The sequence below is a fragment of the Notothenia coriiceps genome, unplaced genomic scaffold (assembly GCF_000735185.1).
Source record: "Notothenia coriiceps isolate Sejong01 unplaced genomic scaffold, NC01 NC01_scaffold00001411, whole genome shotgun sequence".
NCBI classification, from domain to species: domain Eukaryota; kingdom Metazoa; phylum Chordata; class Actinopteri; order Perciformes; family Nototheniidae; genus Notothenia; species Notothenia coriiceps.
Genome location: NW_011334112.1, coordinates 180335 through 192289, shown reverse-complemented (window position 1 = coordinate 192289; position 11955 = coordinate 180335). Strand labels below are relative to the sequence as shown.

General features: G+C 40.2%; 1 protein-coding gene across 1 annotated transcript; it reads left to right on the top strand.

Moving 5' to 3' along the window:
• Positions 1-2644: 2644 nt before the first annotated feature.
• LOC104960670 (echinoderm microtubule-associated protein-like 1) lies at positions 2645-11458 on the top strand. The gene is made up of 7 exons (XM_010788819.1): positions 2645-2801; positions 6658-6846; positions 7354-7483; positions 9299-9415; positions 9830-9861; positions 10029-10055; positions 10333-11458. The coding sequence occupies exons 1-7, from the start codon at positions 2645-2647 to the stop codon at positions 10605-10607; spliced, it is 927 nt and encodes a 308-aa protein (XP_010787121.1). The 3' UTR covers positions 10608-11458.
• The last annotated feature ends 497 nt before the right edge of the window (positions 11459-11955 follow it).

The window sequence follows — 11955 nt, the reverse complement described above, 5'->3', positions numbered from 1 at the left end:
TTTGCTGATATAGGCTTAGCTTGTCGGGGGACATCTTAATTCTTCCTTCTCTCTGTCTATACCTGTGTACTCTCATGTTCCGATTAACCCAGCTTCCCCAAATTTCTTTCTTTTTGGTGTCTATATACTCCGGGATCCGGAGTCATGGATGATCCTGCGGTCCTGTGTCATGGATCGCGAGTCCTGGATCTTCAGTCGTGGCTGTGGTCCTGGATCATAAGTCCTGGATGGATATCCTCGTGGATTCATCTTCCTATTATACACACATGCATTTCCAAACATTTGGACTACCTATGTTGCAAATGTATTATCTTTTCAATTTACACACGGCATCTATTGCACGTCTGTCCGTCCTGGGAGAGGGATCCCTCCTCTGTTGCTCTCCCTGAGGTTTCTCCCATTTTCCCTTTAAACTGTGGGTTTTCTCTGGAAGTTTTTCCTTGTACGATGTGAGGGTCTAAGGACAGAGGGTGTCGTATTGTCATACTGATATTCTGTACAAACTGTGAAGTCCACTGAGACAAATGTAACATTTGTGATATTGGGCTATATAAATAAACATTGATTGATTGATTGATTGATTGATATTAATCACAATAATGAGCAAAAAGCACAGATCTGGTTTGAATTGTATCACTGAGCCTTATTTAAATGATTGCGGTATCCTTTAAATGTGGGTTATGCCACATCCTAATTTATTATTTCTATTATAGTTCTCTCTTGTTGTTTGTACAACCAATGTTTATTATTGTGTCTTGTTTTCTTCACAAATTGGACTGCAAAATGATGATCATTAATTGTGGTAGGATCAAACACCATGTGTTTGTTATTCTCTTAGAAAATAAACAACAGCGGCGAATAGATGTTTGATTTTGATGTTAAATTGTGTGGTTATAATTAATACTAGGCCAGGATTAACCAAGACTAAAAAGAGAGAAAATTGACGTGAGAACCAAAAATCCACCAGATCCTGAATTGGTCGTCTTCTTTCTATACTAAATTCTTTGAATCATGAAATACTTTGTGAGACATAAAACTATTAATTTATTAGTTCTTTAGTCAAAGGTTTATTCATTTCTTTTAAAAATAAATTGCGTTCCTCTTTCACTTTTTACACAAATGAACACATTACTGTGTCAAGATCTCCAGACACTAGGCGGTGGTGCTCATGAGAAATGCAGCCTTTCTTCTATGAAAACATGAGTTTTGTCCACAGGGGCCGCCAGAATCAACACCAAATGAAGTTTCTGGAGTTGCTTTAATAACAAACAGCAAGTCCTATTTGCTCAATGCTGTACAATGCTTTCATTAGAATTTAGGATGTTGTGATCAGAAAGAGAAATGTAGAGCAAAGCATTTTTTATTATTCAGGGCTATGGAAGCTTCCGCTATGTGGCCAGAATCTTTTGACACATCAGCAAAGAGAAGCAGCTGCTGGAGAAAGAATCCAGCGAATGCAAAATAGACAACATGTCAGCTTACACCGGGGGTAACCCCGACTATCGTCAAACAGGCTTTTCTTCTGCTCCTGTTGTCTTTCTCTGTTGGTCTAATTACCACATCCGGCTTATTGTCCTCTTGATGACTGTAATTAATCAAGTTCTGCTCCCTAATCTCAGAATCTCATCATCCTAACAGTGCACCAGGGCCGGCCACACCGGATGGCAGCCTGATGTAAGCTCTTTCTGGGAGAGCAGTTGTGTGCTTGTCTGCAACTTTGCATGCAACAGCAAATTGTGTGATCTCCCCCTGCTGTGTCTTTTTTTTACATGTGTATATTCATCACACAGTTCAGTTATAGCTACACATTGTTTCCTCCTCGAAGCAGTAGCAGTATGTCAGCAGAGAGAAGTTATGGTGCTTATCTTTCAGGAAGTTATTTTTGGGCCTTTAAGGCGAGACACACGACAGACTGTTTAATTGTTAATTCATGGTGAATTTTATTTTCCCAAACATGTCTTCTTTCACAAAACAAGGAACACATCCCTTAAATGTAATATATTTGTTTGAATTTGCTCCTGTAGATTTGTCCTAAATAACAAAAAGTGTGCACATAATGTCTCATTTGCATATGTAAACATCAAATGTTAAAAATCATCTTATACAAAAAAGTATACTTTAGTAATCTTCTGGGGATTTCATTAGTTACATTTGTCACCCTATTCACCTGTATTGTAAAACAAAAAGTGTATGGGATTGTACAATACATATCTTTTCCTTAAGATTTCCAGAAAATATGCAAATTATAATCATATTTAGCAAGATGTGACTAATTTGAATATGAAAAAAAAGCATTTCAGGAAAAATGTAACACAAAAAAAAGTTGCATTGAACTGAACTGATTCTTTTTATACCCTTTTCACTTATATTTAGAAGATGTGTCCCATAATGAAGCGTCTCTACCACACACACATTCACCGGGCTCATAGTGTTGTTCTCCCCAGAGCTTCAGATGGCTTACCAGGTCCCTAATCTGTCCTCTCTGAGTGACATCACCCTGCACACCCTCCTTACAGGACAGTGGGGGGAGAAGGAGGGAGGGAAAGCGAGAGGTTGTGGCCACTGGTGGATTTAGGGGTAGGTGAATTAGCCCGTCAGTGAAGCGTATAGCTTTAGTAGGAGTGCTGCAGGAGCACTCGTCAACATGGCAGAGGGCGTAGAGGAGGGGGACTCACACATGGAGGAGCTGGACCACGGCTTGGGGATGGAGGAGACGGTCCACAGCCCGCAGAGGAGACCTTCGCTGAAGGAGAGCTACCACAGCGACTCCCTGCTGGCACCGGACACCGACTTCATGACAGGTACAGAGTGGAGCTCGTTTGAACGCCAATGCAATAGAGGTAAATGCATCTTTTTGGTGGTCAAACAACTGATTTCTTTTTTTAAATGGACAATTCATAGAGATGTTTATCTTATAAAACCAAAACGTACTGATGGATAATACAAAGAGCAATGACTAAACATTATTTCCCTTTTTAATATTACGTATGAATGCATATAATCAACAAGAAGACATGTTTACACTCCCTGTGTTTACCACAACATGTATGCATACATGTTTGACTTTGAATAAATTAGCTTTTCCAATTTGATACTTGATAACATGAAAATAATGTGTGAAGTAATCTAAAAGTGAGAAGTAAGTAACACAACATTCCTGGAAAGAATGCAGACATTGTGCATTTGTCATGGACTGAAACACACTCATTAATGACAAACTATAACAACACAATAGTGTTTCTATGCCTTGTGCTGCAACTTCGCAGGACTTTTAAACCCTCAACAGAATACAAATAGTATCTTGGATAAGATATTTAGAGATTTTATGATCAACATGTTGCCTTCTGACAAGGTCTAACATTCTTTTTTATATGGCTGAATGAAAACCCTGAAAAACCGGTGACAGAAGAAAACATGTTTGAGGCACTTTAAGGCGGAAGTAGAAGATAATTTATATTGGTACCGATTTGTTTTATCAGGGCAGTAAAATAGATTAGACTCCATACTCTGTATAGATCCTCAAAATCTATCTTCTTTGACATTGTTGCTATACATTTTCAGTTAACTGTAAAGATAAACACTTGCATACCTGCCCAATGCATCACATGCCAAACAGTCAGACTGTAGGTGTTGGAATGTGCGTACAGCGATGGAAAGAAATAGGGAAATGCCTCTTCCCCGGAGGGACATTAGTATCTGTGGACTATTATGAAGGATTGCTTGTGGCCTGTATGTGTCAGCATGCAAGGTGCTGATATGAGCAGACAGATGCTGGTTCTTCATTCAAGAAACACCATCTGCGAGCTCAGATTAAAACACTGCTGCTTCGCTACACCGGAGTTATGCCTTCATGTATTTTCATTTTGCTAAGATTCATAATAGGCGTGTACATTTTGAAACTGTTAGCGCTGTGTGTGCATGTGCGTGTGAGTGAGTCAGAGGCACAGAGACATACTTCATGTTTGTTTGCGTGTTTACATTTGCATGAAAAGCGTCTTTCAGGGAGCCTTTCTGTTTCTTTTTTTGTATAGCTGAGTTGGTGCAGAGATTGAGCTTTGGGCTGCTAATTCCCTTTTACAGCGCTGGGATTATGTGCTATTCTAATCCCAATCCCATATGGGGTGCGTGGAGGCGGCACGAGGATATGATCACAGCCAGGAGAAGAAGAGAAACACGAAACCACCATGCAGTCCTACACAACGTCACAATGCTGCATGAGAAACAGATTACTGCGGGCTTCATGCTCCAATAAATACACAGTTAATGAAAGTCTGCACCCACAGCAGATTATCTGTTTCAAGAGGGAAAACTCATGCAGGCTATCTAACCAAGAACATAGATAAAAAAAATTGTATGATATGCTCGTATCTTACAAAAACTATACATCAGGTTTTGAGGCTTCATCAACACTAAACTAAACTTTATAGTGAAAACATTTCAAAGGTTATCCACCTTTTTTATCAGATATACTTCCACTTCCCTGTACTTTTATTTATTTTAACCAAACTGTATGTTAAAATCAGCCATCCAACCATTTCTCTTTTCTTTACCAATTATCTATTGCTTTTAGCAAACTATGTCTGTCATTTATGTATTACTTAACAATTTCTTCCCCTTACCCAATAGGGTATCTAATTCTTTTTGAAACTCCTTTTCTACTGCTTTTGTAAATTGTAAATTACTTTTAATGAACTATTTTACCCCTCTAGTTGTTACTTTTAACAAACTATACTTCTACTATGTATCCATTTATTTCTATAATACATACAGTTCTTTAACTTGCTAACTGTAGCAAACAGTTTGAATTGCTTGTCAGCTAGTTTTTAAGCCCTCTCATAACACATGGTGTTCGGGTGTTATACAGTATGCTGACAATGTATGAGATTTTCCTTTTTTAATCAAAACATAATCACTGCTCTATAAAAATCTGAAATATATTCAACAGTATTTGTACTGTATGTACGTGTCACTGCAGAAGCATCTGCTCTTCTACGCTAGTTGGAAATCATTGGTTTATTTTAGTTTTTAAAAGAAATAAACACATAGCCACAGATTGTGTAACTGATCCTTATTCCTGTTTTTGTTTTGAGCTATGGAGTTCATCCTTGAAGACACTAAAGCATTGTTTTTTACATTTGGCCTCCTCTTCATCCTCCTTATTACTCAGAGTGACCTGCCCTGTGACCTCTGTAACTCCGAGGATGAACGAAATGTTCACTGAAGCGCAACGCCAGCCCAGGCCCCATTTCAGGTTTATCTCTGTTGTTTCCTCTCCGTGTCTCCATCCCTCATAGCAACATGGGGTTTATCTGTGGGGGCGGGGTCAAAGAAGCTCAGTCTGAAGGATTATCATTGTAGTCTGCACACCCACACACACACACACACACACACACACACACACACACACACACACACACACACACACACACACACACACACACACACACACACACACACACACACACAAGCATGTGCACAGACAATTTAGGTTGAATTGGACGACTGCTGAGTTTAAGCATTATCAACCCCACCCCCACCTTTTATATAAATACACACCCTGAGCAAAAGGGCTTTAAAGCGCTGTCATACACATCAGTGTGTCCCAGAGGGTATCAAGCAACCACCAATGTAATACTGCCTGGATGCTGCAAGAGGAGGCTGCTGTGTTACAGTGTGTGTGTGAGTGTTACAGTGTGTGTGACATAAGTGGAGCAAAGGGGGTGAGATCTCAGTGGACACCAGCCAGTGAATCAGATGGAGGGAGAACCAAGCTATCAGACTAAAGCCAGAGAAGGAAAGAGGAGCGAGAGATTGTGCTCGCGGGAGGAGAGGAAGAGGAGGAAGACGTCCGGTGTAATGGCAGAGGGCCCAGCTGCCCCCCAGAGGCCCCCTGCCTCCTCATCGCTGTCCAGTGTCTCCCACGGTATTCACCTCTGATCTATTGTTACTGTGTTGGACTGATCATTGACTACAGTAAAAGTATAAATACCAAAACGGATTGAAAGGGAAATGATAGTGTGTTGGTGACAGTGTTTTTAAATGTGCGCTGTATACCTTTGTTTACATGCTGCTGTGAGATGACAGTGTTATGATCTGCTGTCCAGCTGTGCTGTGACCTCATCAGCTTGATTTTCGCTACATAAGCACGAACAGGCGATGTTAAAGAGCTTATTCCTTCCTCTGATTATGTTTATATCTTGTTGCCAAAGGAGTTGATCCTTGAAAAAGCATTTATAGTAGAATTTAATCAATAATTCTTTGGCTAAGGTTTTTGAATGGGGAATTACTTTTCTTTACCAGTCCTTCTCTTATTAAACTGTTGCAACTACACGTTTTTTTCTTTCATACTCAAGATTTTCTGTCACCAAATAGTGAATCAATTGCATATTAATTTCTTCCTTGGCATCGTACTCTCCATCTTTTGTGTGTGTGTGTTAGTTGATAAAGGTTCACTGACTGATTCTTTCTTTTGCTCTGTGAAAAATGTGCCTTTAAACATTTTTAGACATGGTTAAGAGGCTGGCAAATGTTAAATGGATGCTTCGGATTCTTCTGCTGGTTTTTCTAATGGATGTTAATCATGTCCTCAGTTACGTAACGCCGTGGAAAAGCATAACAAACCAACAAGATAATCCTGGCTATGTATTTATCCTTCAGATGACCGCAGCTCAGCCAGTGGCCTGGATGTGGTGGATCGGCTCACCTATCTGGAGCAGAGGATGCAGATGCAGGAAGATGAAATCCAGCTGTTGAAGATGGCCCTGGCAGATGTTCTCAAGAGGCTCAACATCTCTGAAGAGCACCAAGCAGCTGCTGCTGGTGGCAGGAGAACATCAGGTGCTAAAGGTGAGACGAGATCTGGGTGGGGATTAGAGCCAATGCATTGAGAAAAATACTAGTTTTTTTTTTTGGTGTTATAAAGCAAAGTCTTTGCTGCCACACAATCACAAATGGTATCACCATAGACTCTTCTTTCTGAGGGGGGCCAGAGGGGTGTTAAAACTCAGCGTTACAGGGGCATTGGCTCCTGTTGGACCCCCTCTATAACCGCACATGTTGACAAATCTTTCAAAATGACAAACAACCTGAGTTTTGCAAGAATACAAGGCTTAGAAGGCATAGCAACAGTAACTAAGTGCTTAGTGAATAGTCAATTCCTAACAGTAGGAAAAGATGGAAAAGACAAATCTTGGTAAAAAAACAAACCCTGAAAGGTGCATTTGTCTGCTACGTTGATAACATTGTGTGTGTGTGTGTGTGTGTGTGTGTGTGTGTGTGTGTGTGTGTGTGTGTGTGTGTGTGTGTGTGTGTGTGTGTGTGTGTGTGTGTGTGTGTGTGTGTGTGTGTGTGTAGCCCGGCCAGTGTCTCTGGCTCTGCCGTCCAGGCCCTCTCTGGTGCCCTCCAGCGCTGCCTCCCTGAAGAAGAGCACCACGCTGCCCTCCAGCTCCACAGCCAGGAACTACAGCCCCACACCCCCCCGCAGGTAACGGCTTCTCCGTCTGCAGACAGGACACAACCACAACCACATCAAGAACATGCAGAGGATGTGCTCGGATTTTATACTTTTGTTTTTTTCTGTTACAAGTAGAAGTCTTGCATTTCAAATGTTGCTTGAGTACAAAAACATTAGCACTAAAATATACTAAATAGCTAAAAGTACTTGTTAAGCATCATTTCCCAATTCAAAAATAATGTCATTAAATGCTTATATTGTAATTATTGATGCATTATTGTGTCTATATCACAGATAGTAAAGGTAATGGTAATATACATTTTATTTGTGTTCCTGCTGGATGTTTATGTTTCTTTTCTTTTCTTTGTATTGACTCATAATCTTTATCTGTAAAGTAACTAAAGCTTTCAAATAAATGTAGTGGAGTAACAAGTACAATAAATACTTCCAACATGTAGTAGAGTAGACATATTAAGTAGCATTGAATAAAAAGTACTTAATTAAAGTATAAGTACCTCAGAATTGTGCTTAAGTCCAATACATTCCACCACTCACACATGTAATAAACTGTAACAGGTTCATATTTCATTATATTTATTACCTGAGATAAATCAAATGAAACATACTCTTTATCAGCAATTGTGCAGTACAACAAAACAAGGTACAGTTGTTGAATGATTTTCTGTTAAAGAATCTTCTCATCACTGACAGCACTCACCAGGAGACAGAGTACTGTAGGCCTATGCACACATTATATTAACATAATACAGTTTTAATGAAGCGGCTAACAATGAAGCTTCCGTCTCATAACTCAAGCTTCACTTCTCATTATCTAATGTTCAAAAGCAATCCGCACACCCTCCATTATCCAAGAAACGCAGCACAAGGAAGCTCGATAATTATTCCAAAGACTCAACCTTTATTTCAAGGCGATAAAGCGGCAGACCGGCCTCTGCTCTTCCTCTCTATTACCTTTCAAATGATACTGCCATTAGATAGCGTTAGTCAGAGAGCGTGATAGGTTCTCTCCGTGGGACCCTAATGTGCTGCTGCTAAATCTGGAGTGTGCTGATATAAGTGCACGGAGAGAAGTACATTTCCATGCACTTAAGGCTGCAGGTTTGGTATTAGAATTAAGCGAGATGCAGCATCATTGCCTTTTCTCGCCCCCAGTTCATTTCATCTCCCCTTCTGATGTATTTCTCTCTCTCTCATATTGATGGCTACTTCTTTCTCTCTCTATAAATCTTGTTTCGTATGGCAGAAGGGTCCTTTTATGTTTTTCACTTTCCTTTGGTGTGTTATATAGGTTTGTATGCATGTAGGAACACATCCATTGGAATCTGTATGTTTAGTTCCGCAGCATAATGACATCACTACGTAACACCAGCCCCTTTATTGGCTAGTGCTCCAGCAAATTGTATGCGTGAAGCATTTAGTCATTTCATCTGACATGTTGCACCTGTAGAAATATGAAATTGACTTTACAGTGATGTTTCACTCGAATGTGTGAACAAAAACAATGTACTGTGTGTAAAACTATCTTTACTAAAGTCTTGATAATCATTTTACACTAGGGGTTATCAAGTGATTTAGAAGCCTGCAACTAAAACTACTTTATTTCAATGTTAAAATGTAGGAAAAAATGCCAGTGACTTTATAGAAGTCAAATATTTTTTTGCTTTAACCATCTCTTTGAGGTTTGAAGAAATAATGTACTTAAAGAGTATTGTTACAAAAAATGGCAACTGCACACAAAAGCGCCACCAAAAACAACAACAGTGCAGTGCACTCTCAAACCCTCATTTTTAAATGAAAGCTACTTTTTTTTAATTTTCCTTCCAGTGGTGTGTGGAGCCCAGCCAGTAGTGTGAAGGACAGTCCAGGTAAGACCACCAAACGCCCCACCTCTACAGCCTCCACAGCCTCCACAGCCGCTACAAGTAAGAAGCCTCAGGAAGGGTAAGAAATGGGTTATTCACAATAGCCTTTTCTTTTGTCTTGTTGTAAGTGGTTATATAGCCAAATAAAAGTTCAGTTTTACAATATTTTTGTAAATGTATCCATGAAACGAATTCACCTACAACTCTTGCAAACCACGGCATGAATTATTTACACTTTCAGTGATTTTGGGGTCACCTAATTATTTGTGACAGATGAAGTCAGAATCAAATTGAGGTTATTCACACCCATGACATCCTGTATTATGTGAAAACAACCCAAACCACAGACATGACATTCTCAAAGTCAGTAGAGAAGATATGTAACTGCTAGTCATCCTGACACTGATCCCTCACATTTGCCAGATTTACAAACCCTCTTTAGGTGTTGCTATATTTTTTACTCTTTTCCCTCTTTCTCTCATTATTACAGCAGCAAGTCCAAGGAGCCGGCAGCAGTGAGTGGAGGTGAGTGAGCACTGTTGTTATTTGTATGGCAGCCTCATTACAAGAAAGTGAATCCGCTGCTCTCCAAGCCTCTATTAAATAAAGGAGATAACATAAGTGATTAAGCAAAATGCTGACATGGCAATGCTGCATGTAAGTGAATCTGTGTGTGTGCTGTTTCTGTGCAGGGACAAGCCGTGTGACACACTGCAAAGGTATGATTCATCCCTACAAATATATTTATTCACACTATCTGGAAAAGTGGAACTGTTATTTTATTCTTCATTTTTTGTCAAATCTCACCATGACTTATGTGCCTTCCCCTAACTCCTTGCACCCTTATTTCTGTCTTTTTCGTTTTAACCTTACCTCTTCTTTAAATATCCGCACTACCTGACCTCTGACCTTTGTTTGAACCCTTCCCCACTGACCGACTTCCCCCCTTGTCTTCACACTCACACCTTCCTCACCTCATTTCACCACTTCACTTAGTGACTATGCAGATCTATCTGAGCCCCCTAACAAGAAGGACTGGATCTTCTGAATTCACCAAATCTAACTCCGCGGTGCCTGCCAACTGCGGCTCGGCTGCACCTAACAACCCTCAGGCGAAGGGCGGCGGCAAGCCCGGGGCGAAGAAGACGAGCCCGTCCTTCATCTTAAACCTGCAGAAAACCACAATTAGCCAGAGCACAGCACAGCACGACTTTTCCAGCTACAAGAGCCCCGTCAAATCGCCCAGCCAGTATTTCCAGATTTGTTACTGAGGCGGGAGGGCCGAGAAAGATTTGCCAGAATGTATCCCTGCTTTCATGTTTACTGAACCAAATCAAATGGTTAAACACCCGTTTCTAAATTGGGGCATTAAGTGGCTGTTAACAGTGTTAGGTTTGAAGGTGCCTGCTACACATACTGGTAGGTTCAGAGCAACGTCTATTTACATGATAACCCATGCTAATACAAGAAATGTGTGAGTTAACAAATAACAAACTGAAAGGCATACTTGATTGATACCCTGGTCTTTACCTTTTAAACTTACCAAGTAGTTTTTGCACGTAAACCGAACAAAATTGGAAACGTTTCATAACATTGCTCCCTCTGAAGCATCAGTGATTGTAAAAACGACTGCTAACAACCATTTAATGGCCTGATAACGTTTGAAACGGGTGTTATTAAAAGCCTCATTTAACCAATCGAACATAAACGGCGATAAAGACTTTCTTCCAATGTTGAAAGAACAAGAAATACAATTTTGAAATGAGTTCACTTCTGACTAGATTTTCCTCTGAATCTGTGCTGCTTTAACGTATCTGCAACATCAGTTCTTACAGCTTTCCAGAACATTTACACTAACACGTTTGTTAATGCAGTGTTTGATTGCAGGATTATATATTTCAAAGATAGTAAAGCATGACAGCTCTAGTGCTTTTTTTAGCCTCCTCCGAAACCATAGTAGTCATTAATCCTTTTCACACATACAGTACCTGCGTTTGTTTTACCGAACGCTTGTACTGTTAATGTTACTGCAACGCTGTGTGTCTTTAGTCGTCTTAGAGCGCGTTGTTTTTGATGTCAATGAGTGTGTGTGTCTGAGTTTTTCTCATTCCTGTGTGCTGTAATGTTTGTTGTTGTTTTGTAGTCAATGTTCCACTTGAAGCAATAAATAGAGTGTACCAGAATCAGTCAAAAATGTCTCATTGTAGTTCAGGACAAACAATACAAAAATGATCACTAATGGGAGGCCTTTTCCTTTTCTTATGCCACTAAGCGTGTGTGTGTGTGTGTGTGTGTGTGTGTGTGTGTGTGTGTGTGTGTGTGTGTGTGTGTGTGTGTGTGTGTGTGTGTGTGTGTGTGTGTGTGTGTGTGTGTGAAGGCGGGGTTAGTGTTGTGAGTGGCTGGTGCCTAATTGACCTGAGTACTGTATGTTCCAGCAGAGATCCTCTTACAGTATTTGCTGCACTTTCATGTAATGGTTCCTATCTTTGTCCAAAGTCTAATCAGTGCCTTGGAGAACAACAGGTGCAGTCGCCTTAATCGAGTATTGGGGAATTTACTGATGATGGGAAAAGGTTTTTTTACCAAGTGACTGCAGGGAATGAATGTCCACTGAACATT